General features: G+C 46.2%; 1 protein-coding gene across 1 annotated transcript in view; it reads left to right on the forward strand.

Annotated features, from left to right (window-relative positions):
• med13a (mediator complex subunit 13a) overlaps nucleotides 1-23,049 on the forward strand; it is a gene marked incomplete at its 5' end in the record, with an annotated part of 70,567 nt that extends 47,518 nt beyond the window's left edge. The window contains 21 exons of the mRNA XM_079235694.1: nucleotides 1,476-1,692; nucleotides 4,488-4,518; nucleotides 5,499-5,620; nucleotides 5,953-6,043; nucleotides 7,365-7,576; nucleotides 7,968-8,164; nucleotides 11,086-11,972; nucleotides 12,324-12,491; nucleotides 12,924-13,147; nucleotides 13,338-13,527; nucleotides 13,774-14,209; nucleotides 14,358-14,589; nucleotides 16,369-16,560; nucleotides 17,356-17,579; nucleotides 18,295-18,437; nucleotides 18,589-18,747; nucleotides 19,647-19,835; nucleotides 20,303-20,445; nucleotides 20,651-20,815; nucleotides 21,507-21,607; nucleotides 21,954-23,049. Coding sequence (XP_079091820.1) covers nucleotides 1,476-1,692; nucleotides 4,488-4,518; nucleotides 5,499-5,620; nucleotides 5,953-6,043; nucleotides 7,365-7,576; nucleotides 7,968-8,164; nucleotides 11,086-11,972; nucleotides 12,324-12,491; nucleotides 12,924-13,147; nucleotides 13,338-13,527; nucleotides 13,774-14,209; nucleotides 14,358-14,589; nucleotides 16,369-16,560; nucleotides 17,356-17,579; nucleotides 18,295-18,437; nucleotides 18,589-18,747; nucleotides 19,647-19,835; nucleotides 20,303-20,445; nucleotides 20,651-20,815; nucleotides 21,507-21,607; nucleotides 21,954-22,086 — 4,456 coding nt within the window. The 3' untranslated portion in view covers nucleotides 22,087-23,049. The remainder of the gene's footprint in view (nucleotides 1-1,475; nucleotides 1,693-4,487; nucleotides 4,519-5,498; nucleotides 5,621-5,952; nucleotides 6,044-7,364; nucleotides 7,577-7,967; nucleotides 8,165-11,085; nucleotides 11,973-12,323; nucleotides 12,492-12,923; nucleotides 13,148-13,337; nucleotides 13,528-13,773; nucleotides 14,210-14,357; nucleotides 14,590-16,368; nucleotides 16,561-17,355; nucleotides 17,580-18,294; nucleotides 18,438-18,588; nucleotides 18,748-19,646; nucleotides 19,836-20,302; nucleotides 20,446-20,650; nucleotides 20,816-21,506; nucleotides 21,608-21,953) is intronic.
• Nucleotides 23,050-23,316: the final 267 nt, after the last annotated feature.

Raw genomic sequence — 23,316 nt, forward strand, 5'->3', positions numbered from 1 at the left:
GGGTCAGATGAACATGAACCTGCTTTTGTAAACCAGTTAAAGATGAAATGAATACTGTCAGCTGAGTTTGGCAGGCACTGGAGAGAGACTTGCACCAAGAAGAAGCTGCTAGAAAGGTAGAGGATCACAGACGGACAGAGCAAAGGGGGGCCTGTCCAGTGTGAAAGCAAGCAGAGTGACCAGCAGGCCGTGGAGCGGCCCGAGTGGGAATTGTTGGCGGGGTTATTCAATCCCAAGGGGCCAGCCGCTTGGAATGGCTATTCTAGTGAGCTGTAATCCCCCCCCAGCCACAGCTCTGAATGGCGGCTAATCTCTGGCCCTGTCCACTGCGCACCATCACCTCACATCAGAGCTGGACAGGCATGACGAGAGGACAGAGGTGCAGGGAAATATGGGAGGGACACGCGAGTTGGGTCAGAGCAGACAGGAGCTTTCCTCTGTTTCCCCACCATCCCTGTCCTGTTGCATATAGGGCACATGCAAGATTTTGAAGAGCCAAGTCAGAGTAACAAGCAAGAAACGTGTCAGTCTGTAAGCGTATGAGCATTCAGTGCTGCAGTCACCACGTCCCCATGAATCTGCTCGAATTGTAATGGTCTGACAGCAAACATGATGCATCCAGTTCTGCTGCCTGACAGCTGTCAGGGTTGTTTGCAACCACTGCCATTTCTGTTTCTGCAGATAAACATGGTAGCAGCTACGACACATGATAGCCGGCAACACGAGGCCAAAGCAGAGCAGCTGAGGAAATGTTCCTGTTGGTGACTTTAAAGACAGGAAACATTTTTTAATTGTTGTTTTCTGCTTCTATGCACCATTCCAATCAGAGCGACGTTTTACAACAAGAGATGCACAGACTGCAATTATCTTTCTCTCTAATAAGTATAATGAACTTTTCTTTAATGGAAAATGTAACTGTATATTTATACATATCAGAATAGTTAGTTCATAGATATACTGTGTATAGGCATAGGTCAACAAGACTATTTATGATCCAACACTTTAAAGATATTTATGAATCAGTATTTATTTACAAGAATGTGTGTACTGTATTGACTCCCACCTACTGGCCGATGAGGGGGGGAGACCCTGCACTGGTGGCAGGAGTGCCAGTCACTGTAATCAGCCTGAGCAGCATGCATGGGAATGGATTTCAATAATATATTTTAGCTTTTTTTCCACTGAAATTTGTCGAAGGTCCTTTTTTATTTTTTTAAAGTTGCAAAGTCCAGTGAGAAACCCGGTGTGTGTGTGTGTGCAACATAAATCTATCATGGGGGCATGTGTGTAAATATATCCATAAGAAAAGAATTGGATATATGAAAGTGATTCTGTTTGGACTTGTGCATTTCTATTTCAAATGATCGGTAATTGCAATGCAGCCTGTTGAGTGTACATTTGGAATCTGTTGCTTGTGTAATGGTGGTCCAACACTACTGCAGAGTCCTCACACCTCGGTGTTTCCTTCCTCCCAGGGTGATGTCCACATCTAAATGGCCCCTAAAGGTGTCTGAAGAACGTGTCCAGATGTATCGAGCCAGGAGGAACCAGTACCTGTCCGCTGCCATCACAGACGGAGATCACGAACCGGAGGTGGACCCTTATGCCTTCGAGGAAGGAGATGTCAAGTTCACCTTCTCCCACAAGAAGGATAAGGCGGGCGGGGAGCGGGAGCCTGGCAAGAAACACAAGGTAAGCCCAGTAGAGGGATTTCTGACCTGCAGTGTCACTCGTCAAAGCCTTGCCATATTTAAAATTGTTAAAATGATCTCTCATGCTTATTGTTGCTTTGGACAAGAGTGACACATACGTTTTCCTACATGTGTATTATCAACTACTTCAAAACCGGTTTTCCCACTTGTGTCCATGAAAACAAGCTGCAGGACCGTATCTTTCTGTATTGGAGAACGTTACCTCAGTACAACTCTCATTTAACTGCAGCTCGTACAACACAGGCAGCTCCACACCAACGTTTGAACATACTCCGATCTTTTATTGCACTCGGGTTTTAAAGCTCCCACATATTTTGAATGTTTAAATGTGACCTCAAAGATCTTTGAGCATCACTTCAGCTGAGCTGAATCGACTAACAGTGTTGTTAGTATTATAGTGGGATATTAACATATTAACACGGCTCTGCCAGCGCTTGCAATGCTGCTGGTTCCTGTCGTAAACTTCAACCGTTTCTATTTAACACACTGCAATGCCTTTATTGTAACTAGATGACCTGAAAACCAGTTAAACTACGCCACGCACAGTGCCGATTCCAAGTTGGTTGCTTTCAATCCAGTTTGCAGCCATACCCCATTGGATTTAATTAGAAATAAAGAAAAAAGGCCGTGGCAGCTTAGCGGTGGCAAGCGTGACTGAAAGGCAACATGGAGAGTAACCACTTCATTCACACCTTCCTCAGTAGTCGCCCGGGGTAAAAAGGGCACGAGAGGGCTGATTTTAAGATCTGTGAGCAGCCGAGGTAGAAAATCGTCCATCAGCATCCTCTGCGATACCGCACTAAACATAACGGCACGGCCGCCTTCTGCCTTCATTCTCTATTGTTAGCTGAGCCCAGAGGAACACCAAATAGTTTGCCTGTCCAATTTCCTTTTAAGTTATGTTTTTCCTCTGCCTCCTTCCTTCCCCTTCCCACCGTCGTCCTCTGCCTCTGGGCCTGTTGGCTCCGGCTCCGGCTCCAGACAGGGACCACCTGTTAACCACGTAACGCCCGCAGCACTCGAAAGGGAGATTTGATGAATGTGTGTTCATTTCTCGGCTGCGTGTTTGCAGCGAGCTTCACGGAGCCTGGAGTCTAACCGCGGCAACAAAACCTGGCTCGCCGAACCATTAAGCTTAAAAAGCGCACTCAAATATTTCCCTTCTCCTCTGTCCCCTCCGGTCTTTGCTGGAATGTACGGGTGAAGGCAGCTCTCAGTGACGGGGGAGGGAGGGGGGAGTCCCTGAAGAGCAGTCTGTGCAGCGGAGCCTTCCACTGTCTGCTTTGTGTGTGTGTGTGTGTGTGTGTGGGATTCCTCTCACATTTTACTGAAGATACCACTGCAAGATACTTAACCTCCTGCCTGGCTGATGTAGAGTATACACCTGGAGCACCAAGAGAATTTCCTCTTGATGAATTTAGTATATCAAGGTAAATGCTTGAGATTCCAGTAATTATTTTGTACCACTTTGTCACTTCATTTTGCCATTGTGTTTAGAGCTCCGCATGCCGTTGCTCAGCAGACTATTCAACCACTTACTGTGTCTCACTGTCGAGCTCAGACGCCTAGTGTGAACCGTGCATGAGCATCTTCAGTGATCAGACTATAAAATCCTCAGGCTGGAGAGTTATTAACTCTCGTGCTACGAGCCATGGGACACACGTGTTGAGCTGGAGGATCATCACATGCCACTGCACAGACGTGGTACAGCTATGTCAGCGCCTGCTGAATTAGGAAGTGTAAGATGCGTGCTCGGTGGGGGGAGAAAAACGAGCCTCGGATAAATGAGGGAAGCAAGTGAGATGGAGGAAATGGGTGATGGGATGCCTTCGTGCAGGCAGCACGAAGGCATGGAGGTTTGGAGTCAAACAAGCTTTTGCAATATGTTAAGGCCCCCCACCGCAGGTTATTGATAAGGGGTTAAGGCATCATCACCACCTATAGATTGTGGCCTTGGTGCAGATGTTGTGCGCTGCTGTGGGTTGGTCCTTTTTTTTAAGGGAGACGGATTAAAGCCTGCGTTACTCAGAGAAAAGCCCCGGAGCGGAATGAAATCAATGGCTGGGACATAACATTCCGGTTCCCCAGCTAGAACTGCTCAGCGCGCAGTGTTCACACACCCATCATAAGAACACACACGCGCGCGCACACACACACACACACACACACACACACACACACACACACACACACAGAGACAGAAGATATCGATGTCTGGGTAGGAGCCTGAGAGGCCGTTCCTTGGATCATGATTTCACTCTGATCCACACTGGAAACCACATTTGCCACAGCAGAGGCAAGCTGTCCATTTTTCTGTTCCGGTCCAATTTTCTTCTTTTTACTATGGCTAATATTTATTGTATTAATATGTTTGCCTTGATTGAAGAAAGGGAACCCCTTTCTAAGGTTGGCTGCTTGGTATTTTTGTGTTGTTTTGCTTTGTGAGTAATCCCGCCTCAGGTCCAGTCGAATGCGTTTGTCTGGTTCTTAATCAGTGATGGGCTCAAAGGATTTCACCCCCTCCCCATGTTAACACCGCAATGGAGCAGACTTTGCTCAGCAACAGGTTCTCATTAAGCGCAAGAAAAAGCTTCATCGACATGGGACTGGTGTCATATTATTGTAAACAATGATAAACAATGTGTCTGTCTAGACCGCGCATTCTGAGCGTTGTTTAATCAAATATTCACTGTGTGACGGATCCGTCTGCTTGCACAGCTACGTGTGCTAAACGTTCGTCACTCCTAACCTTCCCGTCTTTCTTTTTGCTCGCAGGGTGAAGACGGAGGAGCTGGTCCAGCAGATGGTAAGCAAGCTGCGATATTATTGTTTTTCTTCTTTCCTGCAATACTAACTATTTTACCAGAGATGTAAAAAAAAAAAAAGTTAAATTCTGACATTTGAAATGATTTTCTATACATTGTTGCATGCCAGGGGAGAATACTGTTGGAGTCTTTTTCATCCCCAAATACCCATTCAAATTTGAATTTATTTTCCAGTTTGGAAAGTATAATTGATATTTGATCATTTGAGCTTTAAATATTTAGGGACACAGTTGTTCTTTGGGCCCTCTACAGGCTGCTCAGTGGTTAGATTGAAGAGGTTCAAACTGTGATTTGTCAGTTCATAATATGTTCAGCTGATATTGTTCCAATAGCACGAACCCGACACTCGCTTTCTGAATTGTGAAGTTTGAAGAAGAGCTTTGCTAAAGCAACACGTTGCCTGTTAATATTCTCTTCTTCTTATAAGCTGCAATGCTGTACCCTTGAGACAGGAAACTGTTCATATTTAAATTCTGCACACACTTGGACGCTGAGCTTTCAGTTTCTTTTACCAATTACTGGTGATTTCTTCTATCCTTATTTAACTATTATAGTAGTCATACTGCCACCCTCAGAAGACACAGACTGTGTGGCCCAAGGGTGCTCGCTGCCTCTCGGTGTTCATCCAGATCCGGAAACTTTGGTTACACTTTCAATTCAGTCTTTCAATATGTCAATCAAAATTGCATTCATGCACTGAATAATGAACATTCATTTTTAATTCATTTTATTTTCATTTATTTAATTGAATTAATGCCACACGCATTTCAATTATTGAATTGATAACAAGCTACTGCGTTCTAAATTGATTGAATAGAGTAAATTGAGACCGACCTGGGTAATAAGTAAGCATGAACAATCATAGCTCAAAGCCACCGTTTCATTGAGTTCCCAAGCCCCCGATATCTGCATGTGGACGTCCATATTTAAATGCTAACAGTCGGTGTGCTTGTTTATGCAGAGGCTCAGCGGGCGGCCGCTCACAACCGCATGGCGTCCACCAGCCTGATCCACGAGACGGACCTGGCGGTGTCCATCAACGACCTCGACAACCTCTTCAATTCGGACGAGGATGACCTGGCGGTTAGTAGAGAGAGGCCTGTGCTTGCAGTGCAATGGATATCTCAGAGAGAGAGAGAGAGAGCGTGTTCTGGCACAAGTATGTGTGTGCGTGTCCCCTCTGGCGTGCATGTGCCAGAGCGGTGTCTTCACTCTGCCCATCATCAGCTGACAATTCTCACTACCCACTTACCAGTTGCTCCAAGAAGTTGTCATGTGTGATACTGGCTCGGAGGCCTCACAGGTGTGAGAAACATAACGGGGGATGAATTTAGAGCAGCGCTAATAACTGACACTTTGAGTTACCAAAATGGTCCGGTGCTAAAACACTTTTTTTTCTTCTTTTTCGTCCACAGCCTGGTTCCAGGCGACCAGTGAATGGAACGGATGACAAATTTGGCAGCAAGGAACCAAAGCCATCCGCTCTGGACCCTGTACCCAGCATTAGTATGTATCTCTACATCTGTGTCTACTGATGTCTCTCTCGCTTTTCCCTGAACACTGATGTGCTTGTGTCTCTTCCATGTGCAAGGATGGATTTAGCTCAAATGTTGATCTAGAATCCCATTTGTCAAACCCGTTAGCCACTTGAAATTGAACAATGCTACACTTGGATTTTCCCAGAAGCCACTTTGGTTTAAGGCGCAGTATTCCCTCTGCTCACAGTTCCAGCTAAGTGAAACTGCATCATATCCTTTTAATCCACTAAATAAAATGAAGGCTTTTACTACTCAAGCATCATTGGTGCTCACCCTCGGCTTTGCCACCTAGTGGTGGAAAATATGTCTGCAATTAAGTTGACAGTGCATCAGTGTTCAGCTGAGTCTCTTTACCTGTTGTGAGCTTTCTGTACCAACGCCACAGTCTCAATGTCCCTCCCTGTTTGTTGACTTAATCCCACCTGAACCAGACATTATTTTCTGTGTTTGTTATTTATTCGTAGGTTGGCGCTTAGGGACGCAAATGTAGAGCTAAAGAGAATTTAAAGACACACTATATTTTACTGTGAGGCAAATTGGTCTCAGATCAACCACTTTGGTTTAGTTTAATGACCAGATGCTGTACGGTCCTGGACTCTGCCCATTTACCATGAAGTGTGTTTGTTCCCAGTCTTGCAGTTCTAATGAGTGGTTTGCGAGTTTGAGGACTTGGATATTCCACACACAGTCTCAGGCCATCTTTACAGCGAGATGTTCACATCAAGCAATATAAAAAGAAGGCTGCTTCTACACAAATTTAAACTTTGGATAGACAGCTCTGCTGGGTCCTGTAAATACTCTCGCTGATATATAAAGAAGGGAAAGAAAATAGCAAAGGACCATGCCAGGGCAACTGTGACAAACTATGTAAACATGTCATGAGTCGTGGGCGAGAGGCCTGTCAGACTTATAGTGTGTCTAATAATTATTCATCTGTTTAATATTTACATTGTAGCTGCTTATAACAGCTGCTTGTCATTATGTGGTTGCAAAACAAGAAAACACATCAGCATGCATCCCTACTGAAGTCGTAGTAAGAAACCATTTACATTACGTTATATTGTTATTTTAAGAATTAGTTTGTATCAAAAAGTTCTGTTTGCAGATATAATATAATCCAATATGTTGAGAACAGACTTCAACTATGTGTATTATTTAATTATCAGCATGTTTAGCAGTGTAAGCTGTGTGTTGGAATAGACTTTTGAAACATCTTTTGCACTTTTCTTCTTCTTCTTTATAATCCCTGTCATAACTTGATGGGCCCTTGCTCTTATTTCTCCCACCAGGCTCGGCAGACCTGCACCAGATGTTTCCCACGCCTCCCTCCCTAGAGCAGCACATCATGGGCTACTCGCCCATGAACATGTGCAGCAAGGAGTACGGCAGCATGGAGGCCCACACGGGCATGACCTCGCTGGACGGCACCTCATCTCTGGGAGGCCACTTCAAGATCGAGGTGGAGGAGGGCTTCTGCAGTCCCAAACCATCTGAGATTAAGGTGGGTCTCGAAATCTGTCGGGTCTTATTGCGGTGTTAAATAATGACTGATTCGACCAACGGGCCGGATTTACTGCCGAAACCAATAGATGTCATGAGTCAAAGTTAATGAGTTTTTGGTGGATTGGTTTTCTTCACCGGGCTCATTTTGAAGCAGCGGCCACACGGTCAGAGGCTGCTCTTCAAACTAGGAATACAGGGTTCAATCCCGCTGTCTGCCACGCTCGACCCCTCCTAGTTCTGTAGTTATTGAGAAGAACACACAGATGTGTTTGTGGAAATATAAGGTACCGATGCCCCTGATGATGATATTTACCTTTTATACAGGACAGGAAACCAAGACATTGTTCTTCCTCCGCCTTACTAAGTCTTATTTTCTTTCCGTCTTCTAGGATTATTCATTTGTGTACAAGCCAGACCTGTGCCAGCCGTTCGTAGGCTGCTCCATGTTTGCCCCTCTGAAAGCATTACCCAGCCAGTGTCTCCCGCCGGTCAAGATACCAGAGGATTGCATCTACCGACCCAGCTGGACCATGGGCAGGGAGATGCTCAACCCCGTGCCTGTCATGACCTTCCTCAACAAGGACAGGTATGCTGCCGTGTTGCTTTTCAATGAGGCTTGTAATGTGTGGTTGTTTGGCATCTTCAGAGAAGACTTCAGGTGTTGCTGTTATCATTTAACTTGGTTCTTTTTTTTTATTACTGGCTCTAAATGAGGGTGAGGTGATACCCGACCATGTGCATCGTAGCCAAGTTGTCATAGTCGGTGGTAGTGTCTCTAATGTGAATGTGACATTTTCTGTAGTGGTCCCAGTAATATTTGTTTCTAAAGTGGACTGAAGTAGCCATCACATGACATGTGTGAGACTGAGAGTATGACCACAAATTACTGATGTGCTAATAAGTGTTTGATGCGACTGGCAAAATATTATTTATTCAATGGTATTGATCTCCACACATTTTTGAAGAATTCGTCAGAGTTTTGTTGAGCGCTGGAGGCGGGATGCAATTTGACAGCCCACGTTATTCTCTATGTAGGAGAAACCTTGCTTTAATAAGAGAGTACCAACACAGGTGGGTAGCAGTACCTCGCAACAAGTGAAATGATCCACTCAAATTGCAGCTTAACAGAAGAGCACACCGAGTGACTCCAGTGGTATCCATGCTAACACTCGTTTACATGCCATGCTTCTGTGTAATTCCCATCTGGCTCGTTTCAAAGATTCCTTATCATTTTATCATGATGATCTTGGTTACGGAGGCATTCTAATTTCGACTGGCAGAAAGAAAAGCCAAGGCTGTGCTGGCTGTCGCTGGTTTGCGTTTTGTGTGCACAGAAGCATGCACTCCTACTCTGCTCCCTCTCTGTCCACACACCCTCTGGTCTCTCCCCGGACACCCCCTCAGCCGGCTGCTCGATTTCCCATGCATGGCTGCCTCCGGCGGAGCAGGGAAATGAGTGTAAAATGCCGTCTTGGTTGGAGATGAGGATTATCACTGGAGTGGTGAGATGGGCCCCCACAGCGGCTCCATGCCTCCTCACTGCTCATGGCAGCTTGGAGTCTCCATTATATCTGTCACCGCTCCTCTTAACTACACACAAGATGCGCCTCTGCTACTTTTCAGGCACACAGGGATTTCTTATCGGCATGTTTATCAGAAAAATTCACAAACAAACCTGGTTATTTTTTCTATTGATTTAGTGCTTTTCTGTAATCAAGGCCGGTGTAATTGACTCTTATTACATTTATATTCAAGGATTATTTATTGACGTTACGCAATACAGGGTTCCACAATAAAATGCAGTTGTAGCCCATTTTCTACTCGCAGGACAAACGACGAAACAGAAACGGTAGTGCAGTCCTTTTATCTTTTCTTTTTTGCATCAAGAGGAGTGCAAACAGCAGCAACAAAGCAATTCTCTGGGCATATGATATGACCAACATCTTAACATTCAAAAGTTGACCTCAAGAAAACGTTGTCCATCAACTTTGACTATGATTGAGCGCCCCGAGCACCATTGATGGTAAACAGAGTCCCACCGGGGGTTCCTGCTCCCTCTGCTGCTGGCCGGCCGTCAAGTGCGGCTTGATCCGGAAAAGCCACGATGAGCCAGGTCACTTTGAAGACTTGAGCACATCAGTCACCGACATAAGCCAGGAGAAGGCTGGGTGGTGGAGTAGCCTTCAGTCGTAGCTGCGTTAGCTTTGCTTCCGCTCTCGACGCTCCTCCCTCCATGTGCAGCTGTTCCAATATTATTCTTGTGTATTTAATTTACCCAGCAGGGAATATGACATTTGTCAGGCTCACCAGTGATCTATATCTAATCTTGCTACTATGAGCAGAAATGATCACCACGATGCACTTGTTCAACCTTAATGTGTGTGTGGGGCTGAATTTCATTGCAATATAAAATGCACTACAAAGAAAACATTAGATTCTGAACGAACAACACCAGCCCCGTCTACTAATTACTACTTCTTCAGCCGTGGTCGTGATTGGAAAATGTTTTGACTTGAAAGGCCAGACGCGTTGCCTGTGCAGGCGGGGAGAGGCGTCTGCACTTGGCGAATGTCCAGAGCGGTTGGTAAAGATCCTATGATGTTGTGCTGGAGCTGCCGTCACGTCTGCGGCCCAGGAACGTGGCCCGAGTGCAGGAGAGAGCGGGGTGCTGGGACTTCCTTCTAATGGGCCTGTGCCAGGAGTTGTTCCCACGTACAGCTAGGGACATGATGTGCTCACCCTGCCTGCCTCCCTCCCTCCCTCCCTCTCCTGCACTTGCGCTCTCTCTCTCCCCCTCTCCCGTCTCTCTCCCTGCTTCCTCACTGTTGCTTGCCAGACCTAAAATAACCCTTACCTCAGAGGGACACTCGTTGAAATGTTCATTGAATGTCTTTCTCCCTCTCTCTGCTGCTTCTTTTTCGTGACGTCTCTCTCTCTCCCCCACCCCACCCCCCCCCCACCCCCCCCACCCCCACCCCCCGCATTGTTGTTCTCTCATGTGTGCAATCTAAGCTCCCTCTGCTTTTGTAGTGAAGGCTGTTTGCCCGACTGCCTTATTACTCAAACTGTCCTCACAATTGCTGTGAGACAGTTGGATAACGGTATTTTGTTTTGTTTGAAGCAATGTACTGAACATCGCTGTCCTGGTTTAAAAAAAAAAAAGAAAAAAGATTGGGATAAACAAGTATCTTCTGTGTACTAGTGCTTCCATTTTCATACCACAATTACATGTTCTGGTACATGTAATTGATTTTTACGAGATTTTCCTTCTCTTTTTCCTATTATTTTTTATTACTGTGATGGGAAATAATAGTGTTGACATTTGAAGCTGTGATTAGAAGAGTTGCACATATTCATTGTCTAATAGGGATCATTTAAATTCTATCTTTGTTTGGTGTCACAGGAGGAGATGTACAAACCCTAAACTGTGCCACTGACTTTCTTTTAGTTCTATCTCCGTTTCTAATTCCTGTCCTTTTGTCTTTCTGCCCTCAGTAACATCCCTAGTGTTGGCAGCACCATGGACCAGGACTACAGCCAGAGCTACACCCCTCAGACCCACACGCCTTTCATGTCCTCCAACAGTGCTCCACCGAGTAACAGTGGCGCTGGCATCCTGCCTTCTCCTGCAACCCCACGTTTCTCTGCCCCCACTCCACGAACGCCACGCACCCCACGCACGCCTCGGGGCCCCTCCACCTCCGACCTGTACTCGCCGGCGTCCACCCCCTCCACCTGCCGACCGCTCAACTCGGTAGAGCCGGCCACCGTACCCTCCATCCCCGAGGCCCACAGCCTCTACGTCACCCTCATCCTCTCCGAGTCGGTCATGAACCTTTTCAAGGACTGCAACTTCGACAGCTGCGGCATCTGCGTGTGTAACATGAACATAAAAGGAGCCGATGTGGGCGTGTACCTGAGCGACCCCGTCGGCGAGGCTCAGGAACCCTGCAGCTGCGGCTTCAGCGCCGTGGTCAATCGGCGTTACGGCAACGGCTCGGGCCTCTTCCTGGAGGACGAGCTGGATATCATCGGCCGCGGCTCAGACGTCAGCAGGGAGGCAGAGAAGCGCTTTGAGGCGCTGCGGCTGTCCTCGCTGGAAAGGACTGGAGTAGGGAGGGGTGACCGTGTCCCCGATGAGGTTATTCTCCTCCTACAGGACCAGTGCACCAACCCCTTTTCACCCATTTCCATCCTAGAGCATGACATAGTGACACGGGGGCCAAGTGGGGCCCCCGTGCCGCCCTGTGTGAGAGTAGAGGAGAAGGACTACCACAGCGACTGTTACATGGCCCTGGAGCACGGCAGGCAGTTCATGGACAACATGTCGGGCGGAAAGGTGGACGAGGCGCTGGTCAAGAGCACCTGCCTGCACCACTGGGCCAAACAAAACGGTGAGAGATGTGGCCGTCTAGATTTTTATGCTCATGGTTCAGTTGAACACCAAGTTGGGTTTTCTCATGCCGCTTAGTTTTTTTCACCTGTTTAACGATGAAAAAGTTGAAAGAGGCCTTCTGCAAGTAAGCATTAATCCAAATAATGTATTCAACAACTGAAAATATTCTTCAAACAAATGAAACGGCAGAAATCTAACTAAATTCACATTTGTTATTGAACTAAATTGAACTGAATTTGTTTGTGTTTTCTCTATGATTTTAAATTTGTATAGTGCAGTAGATTATTCATGAAGAGTTTATCATGTTGTGATTAATCTTGAGCTTCCGCTTTACTCGTCCGTTCTCCAGCGGTGGACGTGAGTGCTCTGTGCTCTCAGGATGTGCTGCGGGTGCTGATGTCCCTCCAACCCGTACTCCAGGACGCGATCCAGAAGAAGAGGACAGTAAGGTCGTGGGGCGTTCAGGGTCCCCTCACCTGGCAGCAGTTCCACAAGATGGCTGGACGGGGCTCTTACGGTAAAGCTGGTGATGTTTATCCACTGGTGCACAGTTGTCCCTGATGCGTTGCTACCATCAAGTGTAGTTGTATAAAAGTGAGTGAACATGCAATGGAGGTTTCAGACTATTCTGCCAAAAATAAGGCTCTTAGGGAAACTGTGAGGGTGATAACAGCAGTTGGTGTTTGTGTGTGTGTGTGTGTGTGTGACATTTTGGAATGTGTGTGTCTTGGGGTAGAAAAGCTCTAGCGTTTGTCAGGTCAATAGTCAGTGTGGTCCCTCCGCTGTGGTCCAGATGTCAGCTCTGTTGGGAGGAGCCGTCAGATGGCGACATCACATTCCGATGCAGAGTGAAAAGAGGAGGGCTCACTGTTCTTTCTTTTGTGTTTCTCTCTACCTCCTTCCACACTTTTCCCTTCTTTGGCCTCCTGCTTCCCTCTCGCCCCCACAGGCACAGACGAGTCCCCAGAGCCGCTGCCCATCCCTACCTTCCTGGTGGGTTATGAGTACGACTTTGTGGTGCTGTCTCCGTTCGGTCTGCCCTACTGGGAGAAACTGCTGCTGGATCCCTTCGGCTCCCAGCGGGACGTTGGGTACCTGGTGGTTTGTCCCGACAACGAGGCCTTGCTCAGCGGCGCCAAGGGCTTCTTCCGAGACCTCACCGCTGTCTACGAGGTAGGGACCCTGAAGACGGGTGCAAACAAGTCTGTGTTAGTGAGGATCGACGACTTGGCAATGATTGTTTATCCAGATTCTATTGGAAACATGTAAAGTAACCTAATCACCGAAAAAGCTTCCTGCTTAGATTCATGTACCAGTTCATACACTCATGTTCTTTTCCACTTGTCTGTGTTTTTTTCGACAGTCATGTCGGCTGGGCCAGCACCGACCCATTTCCAAAGGCTACCCCGATGGCATTGTCCTCGTCGGCGGCAATGGGGCCAAGAACCTGGTGGATCAGCCAGTCAGCGACTGGTTCCTCAAGGCTGCCAGCAGCAACAGCGACGCCTTCACTAAGCTCAAACTCTATGCACAAGTGTGCCGCCACAACCTCGGTACGTTCCATTTCCAACCTGCAGGCTTGCCGCTGTATTTGTGATTCTACGTGGCTGCTCAGACAGTTCTGTGTTGCTGGATTTCCACCTTTGACACCACTTGGCGGATTTATAAAAAAGACTAGCTGGAGTGCAAGAAAGAGAGCTTGGAAGTCAGTGAAGGAGGAGGTCAAGTTGGAATGGAGTAAATGTAATGGTGATTGATGTTATTAAAGGAAGTCCAATGCTGTGCTTTCTCCCTTTTAGCCCCATACCTCGCATCGCAGCCATTGGACAGCTCCCTCCTCACACAGCCCAGTCTCCCGCCATCGTCCAGCCAGTCACCATCCACACAACTGTCTAGCTCCACCTCCAGCTCAGTCGGCCAGCAGGGCTCACTGAACGCTGCGGGCTCCTCCGTTCCCATCATCATCAACAACAACAGCAGCAGCAGCAACAACAGTGGGTCCGGAAACGGCTCGGCGTCATCCAACAGTCTGGTGACATCCTCGGGGCAGCCTGGCAGCGGGGTACCGTCTGCCAAGCCCGGCTCGTTCCCCCCCTTTGGGAGCATGGGCTCCCAGGGCCAGGGAGGTGGCCCCCAGAGTGGACAGCTGGGGCAGCAGGCTGGTACCCAGAATACTGGCACCTCGGGGGACAACTCCAGCAGCCAGGCCCAGGGGCCCTCAGAGCCTCTTGAAAGGTACGGCAGCACACACAAGCCTGCACGCCGTCAACTCTAAAAGGCAGAATGTATTTAATCAATAGGTGACAGACAGTCCCAAGAAGCGCTGATCGACGAAGAACTGAGGCGATGACGAGATTGGTTTAATAATACTTTCTTTCCTCAGCACTTTGGAACGAGAGAAGATAGGCGTGCCCACGGATGGAGAGTCCCACGCCATCTCGTATCCCCCCGCCATAGTTGTTTACATTGTGGACCCCTTCAGCTACGAGGAGGCCGACGGCGGCCCGGGGCCGGTGCCCGCCCACTCCAGTGTGTGGACGCTGGGTTTGCTACGCTGCTACCTTGAGATGCTTCAGTTCCTGCCCCCACACATCCGCAATTCTGTTTCTGTACAGGTATGCGAAGTTCCCAGGAGAGCCCCATTTTTATTGCTGACCATTTTGTATTTCATTATCATGAAGGCGTAAGTGGAAATGGATTAATTGTGTATTCAATGTCAGCGCGTCAATGACTCCTTAATGTTTAACAGATTATGCTCAGTGGCATCACTGCTGACATACCCCATCATCATCAGAGGCAGTCATTTGTCCATGATTACCATCACACCCCGAGCGTCCAGAAAAATGGAAACGTAACAATGTAATACTACTTGTTCCAAAGTTTGGATATAGATATCCATGCTATGTTTTTAAGGCTAAGCTCCATGGTTGTATTTCGGGAGTGTTGCATTTGACTGCATTATATTTAAAGTTGTTTGTTTGTTTTTTCTACATTTTCTGGGTCTGTTCAATACTATCAAAAATATAGACTCTCCTCTTGCCATTGCCACACACAAAGTTATCTTCAGATGACTTCCTCCAACTACAAAAGCAATGTACCAGCTCCAATGTTTCCCCTGTATTTATTCTGCAGCGGCGCACCACTATTTAACATCCCTCTGTGAGCTAAACCTCTCCTCTCAGAGGAGAGACGAGTGAAGTGGAGAAGACGTTGTCGGTGCAGTTCGAAACCGGCTCGGTAGCGAACGACACGCTAACGTGCTGACGGGTTTGGCGTCTGTGTTTTTAGCTGGACCAGATTCGGTTGTGATGTGATGTAGCCCTGTTGTGGGCAATGCATTTTCAAAAACGACTTTAATGCTGCATTGCTTTTCAGACACTGCTCGTATAAAAACTTAGGAAGCAATTTGTGTATAATTGGGCATGCAGTTAACACACCAGTCAAAATGTTGTTTTCATAAAAACTCACCCCGTGACATTCACTCCTGGTGATCTTCACCACTAGTGAGTGTGTGTTGTGTTTGTTGTGTTTTTAAAAGTGTTGTGTGGTGGATCTAATTTATAAGGTTGTGAAAAGTGGTTCATGTGGGCTTAAAAAAAGTAACTTTTTCAAGCAACCTTAAAGGGTCAAAATTGAGTTCAGTGTCAATGGTCAATCTACAAAATAAAAATCTATTAATTATTCTATTAATTCTACTATTCTATTGACCATAAGTATTTAAGCCAACCAAGTCTCGGTATGCCTTTTGCATTACCGAATGTTTTGAAGGGAGCACATTTGTCATGTGTTTTTGGTTCCAGCTTCTTCATATCAATTGATACTTGCTTACTTTCTTTTTCTTTCCTTTTCATACCCTGTAATATTTCTTCACCAATACACCTTACCTTTAGTTCTGAGAAAAATATAATTTACCGCCTCCTCTCTGTCATTGAAGAGCAACTGCCTCCCAGCACACTAAACTGGACTAGACTGGCGTTTTGATCATCATCTGTGATGAGAAAACCACACACAAAACCGAAAGAAGTCCCACTGCTCTGCGTCTCTGCCTCCGTTTCCATCACTGCTCTCGGTTTACGTCCCCGTTGGTTTTGCAGTTGGGTCGTTTTGTAAAAGTTCACAGCCTGTCGTTCTGTTATCCTGCTTTACTCTGTGCAATGACGCAGCGATTAAATAAAAGGGCAGAGATTCGACTGACGAGACGAGGTTCTGGACTGATTATTCAACTCATCAACATTTAGGGGGCCGGCCTAATTTAGTTGTACGGGAGTGCACAGATTGAGTCACTTAGTGTACGTTTATGACAATTATAAATGTATTTTTAAGTTGTGCAACTGAACATTAGACATATTGCATTAATAGAAGCATTGTCTAACCACTTCTTCTTTTCACCTCAGATTGTCCCCTGCCAGTACCTGCTGCAGCCAGTACGAGGCGAAGACCGCCACATCTACGCCCAGCACCTCAAGTCTCTTGCCTTCTCCGTGTTCGCTCAGTGCAGACGGCCGCTGCCCACCTCCACCAATGTCAAGTCACTGACGGGCTTCGGCCCGGGCCTGGCCATTGACACCGCACTGAAGAGCCCAGAGGTGAATGCAACACTTAGTCAAGTCGTAGCAAGTTAGGGTTATTATTTTTTGACATAATCCATGTGTAAAGCAGACGGAGGTGTGGTCCTAGCGTGCAGTCGCGCTCTGGAGCTGATCAGTAACACCAATGCGTCGTCCGTGTGCTCTGATCGATAGCCAAGTAAACAGAGGCTGACACTGTGGCCCTGGCAGCAGCTTTTCAGTGGATTTGAGCTCTTGAACCAATAAAGAACCTGACCTGATTTGACCCAGCCTTTTGCCCCGGCTGTGTTCAGTTTACCACTGAAAGGAAGGAAGGCAATGAGATAGAGTTTTTAGTGCTAACCATCCTCACAGTTTTTTATTCTGGAACCGGACTAAGGGAACTTGTAACCCCTCTGCTACTCCAGAGTTTTCTTTCCATTATCTGCTTGGCTAGCTCCCTGAGACCTCCATAATGGGATATCAACTCCAGGTTTAGACAAAGGGGCACTTTAGATCAGGACCTTGTTCAGTGGACTTCCTTCCTTCCAGCCAGCGCTGCCCTTTTGACACACTAGACACACTTGACTGGGATAAGACCATTTGAGTGTTGCAAGGGACATCTTTTGCTTGTAAAGATGCCGAGAATGTGAACGGTTTGGCTCAGCCTGGCTGTGACGAGCAGAAATTAGGATTGAAAGTCCGGCAGCCAGTCAGTCATGCCCAAACGTAATACACCTGGAGCATGTCTGGGTTGTCCTGTATTTGTTTAGAAGGGCTGAACATTGATGCTAATATCCTGACATCCTGACATCTTCATCTCCCAATCTGCAGAGGCCGGAGTGTCTGCGTCTGTATACGCCTCCATTCATTCTAGCACCGGTGAAGGACAAGCAGACGGAGCTCGGGGAGACATTTGGGGAGGCGTCGCAGAAATACAACGTGCTGTTTGTCGGATACTGTCTGTCCCACGACCAGCGCTGGATCCTGGCTACATGCACTGACCTGTATGGGGAACTCCTAGAGACCTGCATCATCAACATCGATGTACCCAACAGGTACGACTGCCACCCGCATGATAATAAAACCAAAAGCCACATTTATTTACAGCAGCAGAATTGTTAGTTACACCGGTGTGACACAACAAAGAGTCTAATTTATAGCTGTCATGTAACAAAGTGTCAGCTGACAGAAAGCATGTCACGCCAGTGTTTTTTGTTTAAAGTGCAGCTGTTGTGAAAGTATTTTTAACAATCTGGTCCATCTTTGTCCGAGTAGCCTGTAGCACTCGCACCATTTTTTTTTTTTTTTTTTTAAAGCCACTCACCGTCCTCCTCCACATTCTCGACCGGTTCATTTTTCTCTGTGAATATCCCTCGTTCAGTCACAGCTGCACAACAGATGTGTGTGACCTTACAATAGGTTCACGGCAGCTGTCGCCGACACTTAAAATGTGTCTGTGTGAAATCAAAACGGTGATTTTTGCATCAGCTATGTCATGCCAGCTGTTAAATGACACTTTTCACTCAAGTGTAAATTAGGCTCGAGAGGGAAAGCGCACAGCTGTCAGTCAAGAATGGTCTCTGCACAGGAACCACACATTCCAGAGGTTCACCTTCACCTGCCTCAAGAGCTTGGGCTCACAGAAATGTTAAACCAGCGGCTAAACACGCCGTTTGTACACTTGACTTCCTGCCTTGCACATCCTTTGATGTTTGTTCTCCAGACTTATTAAAAGTGTTTCTGACATGTGAGTCATTGCATGTCTCGCAGGGCACGGAGGAAAAAGGGCTCTGTTCGGCGGCTCGGCCTGCAGAAGCTGTGGGATTGGTGCTTGGGGCTGGTGCAGATGACATCAGTCCCCTGGAGGGTGGTGATTGGCCGACTGGGCAGGATAGGACACGGAGAGTTAAAAGGTAAGGAGAACGAGTTAAATGATTTTAAATGATCTGAAATGCTTTGTCATGACCAACCCCCCCGCAGCATTCAAGACATTCAGATGTTTTTTTAACACCAGCGTGTCACATGTTCATTCATCTCTGTTGCTCTCCTCTCTTGATGTCCCAGACTGGAGTATTCTGCTGAGCAGGAGAAATCTCCAGTCACTGAGTCGCCGTCTGAAGGAAATGTGTCGAATGTGTGGCATCTCCGCCTCGGATACTCCCAGCATCCTCAGCGTGTGCTTGGTCGCCATGGAGCCCCAGGGATCATTTATCATCATGCCAGGTGCAGTGTGTGTGCAAATGCGAAAGATTATCAGTCCACTATCTGTATTAACATGCACTGCTCATCTTCGTCGCATTACTCCACCAAGAAAGGTGTGTTAATGCGAGTGTGTGTGTGTGTGTGTGTGTGTGTGTGTGTGTGTGTGTGTGTGTGGCGTGATGGATGGCAGCAGCATATCACAATGCGTGTCCCCTCCTTGTCCAGAGCAGATTGATGGCAGCGAAGATCATGTACCTTTTTGCTCATAAAGCACTACCTCTCGGATGCCCATTGATCTCAATGCGGTGTGATGGAGAGCCAGATCAATGGGTTTATTTTGGGAAACGAGTGGGGGATTGTCAGTGCACCATGCAGGATTGTGTTGAGCGATGCTGGGCCGAGGACATCTCCTTTCTAAAACGCTCTTTAAGCTGAAAGAGATTAGCGAGGGGTTTTTTACATCACTAACGTGGAACATAAACTTAAGAGAGTTGTCGGCTCTAGACGTAACAGCTGTTCTGTCTCTTCAAATCTAGTTTCTGCTATAATCATGAAATGCATTATGCGGAAACCTACATTTGTGAATAAAACTAAGACATTAATACTTCAACAGTCGTGGAAATTTGATGCGGTAGTTAAAACAATACTTTATTTGAATCACATTATTGTACATTATTTAAGCAGCAAACGCCTATTTGCTATGTAAATATCTAGTGGGGTAAACTTTGAGTTATTTCTTTGGCAGCAGGCTTGTTATATTGCTTTGTGAGATGTATGCCGCTCGGCCCTCACCGGTTTAACGACCTGACCGTACTAAGTAAAAGGGTTTTGACAAGCATTCTTATTTAGTTTCAGTCTTCTTAGCCGCACTGTTTGTTGTTTATTGACCTGTCGCTCTCTCCTGCCTCCTCCCCCGTTAGACTCTGTGTCGACGGGCTCAGTGTTTGGCCGCAGCACCACCTTGAACATGCAGACGTCCCAGCTGAACACCCCACAGGACACCTCCTGCACCCACATCCTGGTCTTCCCCACGTCCGCCTTCGTCCAAGTTGCCAGCTCCAATTACACCAACATCGACCCAAACATCGACATTCTAAACGCCACCACCGGTCAGTGGGGCTCCTTCATCGGTCTTGCGGTCGTTCGTTGTTTATTTGCTGGACCCTAAGCGAAGCATCAGATGTTAAAGGGAAATGCAGCCATTACTGCGTTTCCCCTTTTTGAATCTGTACTGTTATTTTCCCCAAATCCTTCCTATTTACTTATCCAGTCTATGAATAGTCTGTTTTGAAGTAGTGTGTGCTTTACATACTTAGTGCATCTACAGCACCCTGAAGCGTCTTAAGCTTATCTCCTTCGTGCAAATGTATTTATTGCCAGTAGTATGAAGCATGTCTCTCACATTCCATATTCAGTAATGTTCAAATAATATTTTCTGAAATGTATACATTGTATATTGCCACAGAAGATACATATTTCTGGCACACGGATCAGGGAGAGGAGACATTTAGTTTTAAATTGATCTTGCCACTTCATCCCTTGCAGACCTGTTGAATTATTCTCCTGTTGTCCTCAGATGGGTCCGATGGTATCGGGATCTTTGACCTGCTGGACCAGGAGAACGAGTTGGTGGACCCGGACATCATCAACATCTCGCCCAACACCTCGCCAGTACACTCCCCTGGCTCTCATTACCACCACGGAGGGGATGGCAGTAAGGTGAGTCGACCCGTACATGCATGCAGGCCGTGGTGTGTTCATGTACTCATATGTTGCAATATTGAAAGTAACCTTGGATTGACTTCGCACCGCATGTCTCCCATTCCTCTGTATGTTTTTAAATGAGTCAGAATATGACTGCATTAGATTGCCTGCAGTGCAACTTGTGATATGACACTAACCTTGAGTTTGTCCGTTGTTGCAGGGCCAGAGCGCTGACCGTATGGAGTCTCATGAAGAGGTTCCTAACCTCCTGCAGCAGCCTCTGGCACTTGGCTACTTTGTCTCCACGGCGAAAGCCGGCCCACTACCTGACTGGTTCTGGTCAGCCTGTCCGCAGGCGCAGAACCAGTGTCCACTCTTCCTCAAGGTAGCCGGCTCCTCCCCTCTCACGTCTCTATTTAATGGGCTTCTTGTCGCGCCACCTATTTACACAGGGGAAAATAAGACAAGCTGAAGACAACTGAATTGGAACATTGCTGTAGGGATATTCACTACTTTTATGGAATAATTTGTCATTTTGGGAAATATGCTTTCTTGCTGAGAATGATATCACTGTCATGTCTATCCGTTAAATATGAAGCCACAGCTAGTAGAAAAAAAGACTGGATAAGGGGGGAAGCAGCTAGCTTGTCTGTGTTATAGCTTGTTTGTTTATTTTCTATAAAAACAGTAGTGTAAAAATGGCACACATGGTTTTATGAGGAATTATATGGGAAGGTTCCTGGTCTCTCCGCTGATTGCTGGGAAACCTCACCATGACAACAAGACTCCAGGAAGCTACGGATCCCATCCCTCCCCATTAAACCACAACAGTTGTGTAAAACAATGCAGTTATTAATATGCAAGCCATAAATGAACTTATTTAACCAAAAATATTAGATCCAAGAGGACGAGAGTTTGGATTAGCACTGATATCCTTTTCTCTAAACTCGCTGCTGCTGCCACCGCTCTGTGAAAAGAACTGTAATTATTTGTATGAGATGTAATAAAAGGTTAATTATAATTTCTTTGTTCTGATGCCATTGACACCGCATCTTTCCCCCTTGCTCCTCTCTCAGGCCTCTTTGCACCTCCATGTGTCTTCAGTGCAATCAGATGAACTACTGCACAGCAAACACTCCCATCCCCTCGACTCCAATCAGACCTCAGATGTACTCAGGTAAACGACACTGAACTCACAAAATACTATTAACCCGCTGACTGTATTTTTCAGAGGGGGGTTGTATTGCAGATTGTATTCAGACTTAAAGTTTTATATATATATATATATGACGACTAATTTAGGATATTAATGAGCATTGAAATGGCATTGACGTTACTTTTAAGCTTAGCATACTTTATGTGCACTTAGTTTCCTATGCATTGGGTTAATAATACCCCAGGGTAGATCATTTTTGAAGAAAAAAAGGCTTCTTCCATGTATTACTCTTTTTAAACTCAGTGTGTCACCCTATAAATAACTCCAAATGAAAGAGTAACTGCATGTCTTTTGTATGCCTGAACAGATATGTGCTGGAGCAGTACAACGCCCTCTCCTGGCTGACGTGTGACCCGGCTACACAGGACCGCCGATCGTGTCTACCCATTCACTTTGTGGTGCTCAACCAGATGTACAACTTCATCATGAACATGTTGTAGCCAACAGCCCCCTTACTGGCGCGGATGTAGGGGAAACATTTCAAAGAAAAAAGAAAAGCAACAACTCCAGAGGGGGGTTTCATCAAGACTGAAGCAAACTGCAAGAACCAGACCGGCGCACGGAGCTGGATCCGGCGCCAAGATGGGATTAGACGGCTGTTACTGGTTGAGACAGTCCAGTCCGTGTGAATCAAAGACGTGCACATAGAGACAAGGGAATAAAGATGAGGGGGGAGGGGGGGCACCAGAAATTAAGTCGCAAATTAATGAACGTGAGAGAATGACAGATTGGTTGTCATGGTATGTAGCGTGGCATCACAGTCACTGGCCAGTGTGTATTGGAGAGACAAATCTATTTGTAAAGTTATCGGAAGAAAAGGGACATATTTGATCGTGGAAATGGATCTTTGGTTTTAAGACCTGAAATTCCTTTTGGAAATGCCTGCATCTATCTTATTTATTGTACGTTTTTAAATGTATAATTTGTCTTATTTCTTAACCTCTTTTATATATAAAAAATTGAGAAGGTTTATATCACCTTCTTGCTTTAAAGAAATTGGTCTAAGATATATGTAATCGTCTTAATTAAAAAAACAACCAGGAAAGGAAAAATCCCATAAAAATTAAATAAAGTCCCAGTGGGTTGCTTTTAGAGTATTATTTTTTGTAACGGAGACAGAATATTTGTATTGTCACAATGTACAGAAAAATGAGAGTGGAGAATTATGTTCCATGCCTTTGAGCATGGACGACTTACAGCAAAGCTGTAGCTACAGAGGACTTGTACAGCAATGCACTTCACTGTGTTCAAATAAAGAGGTACATTGTTGTATATAGTATTTTATACCACACATTTAGACACAAAAACCAAACGGCAATATATATATAAATAATTATATATGAATGCCATGCCAGCAGTTGGTGGTGTGGCTTCTGTTTTAGGAATAAAGTGCGTCAACTTATTTACCTGTGCTTGTGTTTATTGCTTTTGGGGAGGGGAGGGGGACGATGTGCAATTGGACAAGGACACCAATAGTTGGGTGTAAGGAGAATATTGGCATCTCTTAGAGGTAGCTGACCTCAGGTTTGACCTTTTGTTATTCAGGTGACAGAGAAAATGAGAATGTGAGAAGAGTTCCTTTATTATCAGACATGCAGTGTCCTTTTCAGCACATCCCTTAAGTATACCACACCTCTCCTTTGCTCTGATTGGCTGAGGTCTGCTTCTTT

The sequence above is a fragment of the Taurulus bubalis genome, assembly GCF_910589615.1.
Source record: "Taurulus bubalis genome assembly, chromosome: 2".
In the NCBI taxonomy this organism is placed as follows: domain Eukaryota; kingdom Metazoa; phylum Chordata; class Actinopteri; order Perciformes; family Cottidae; genus Taurulus; species Taurulus bubalis.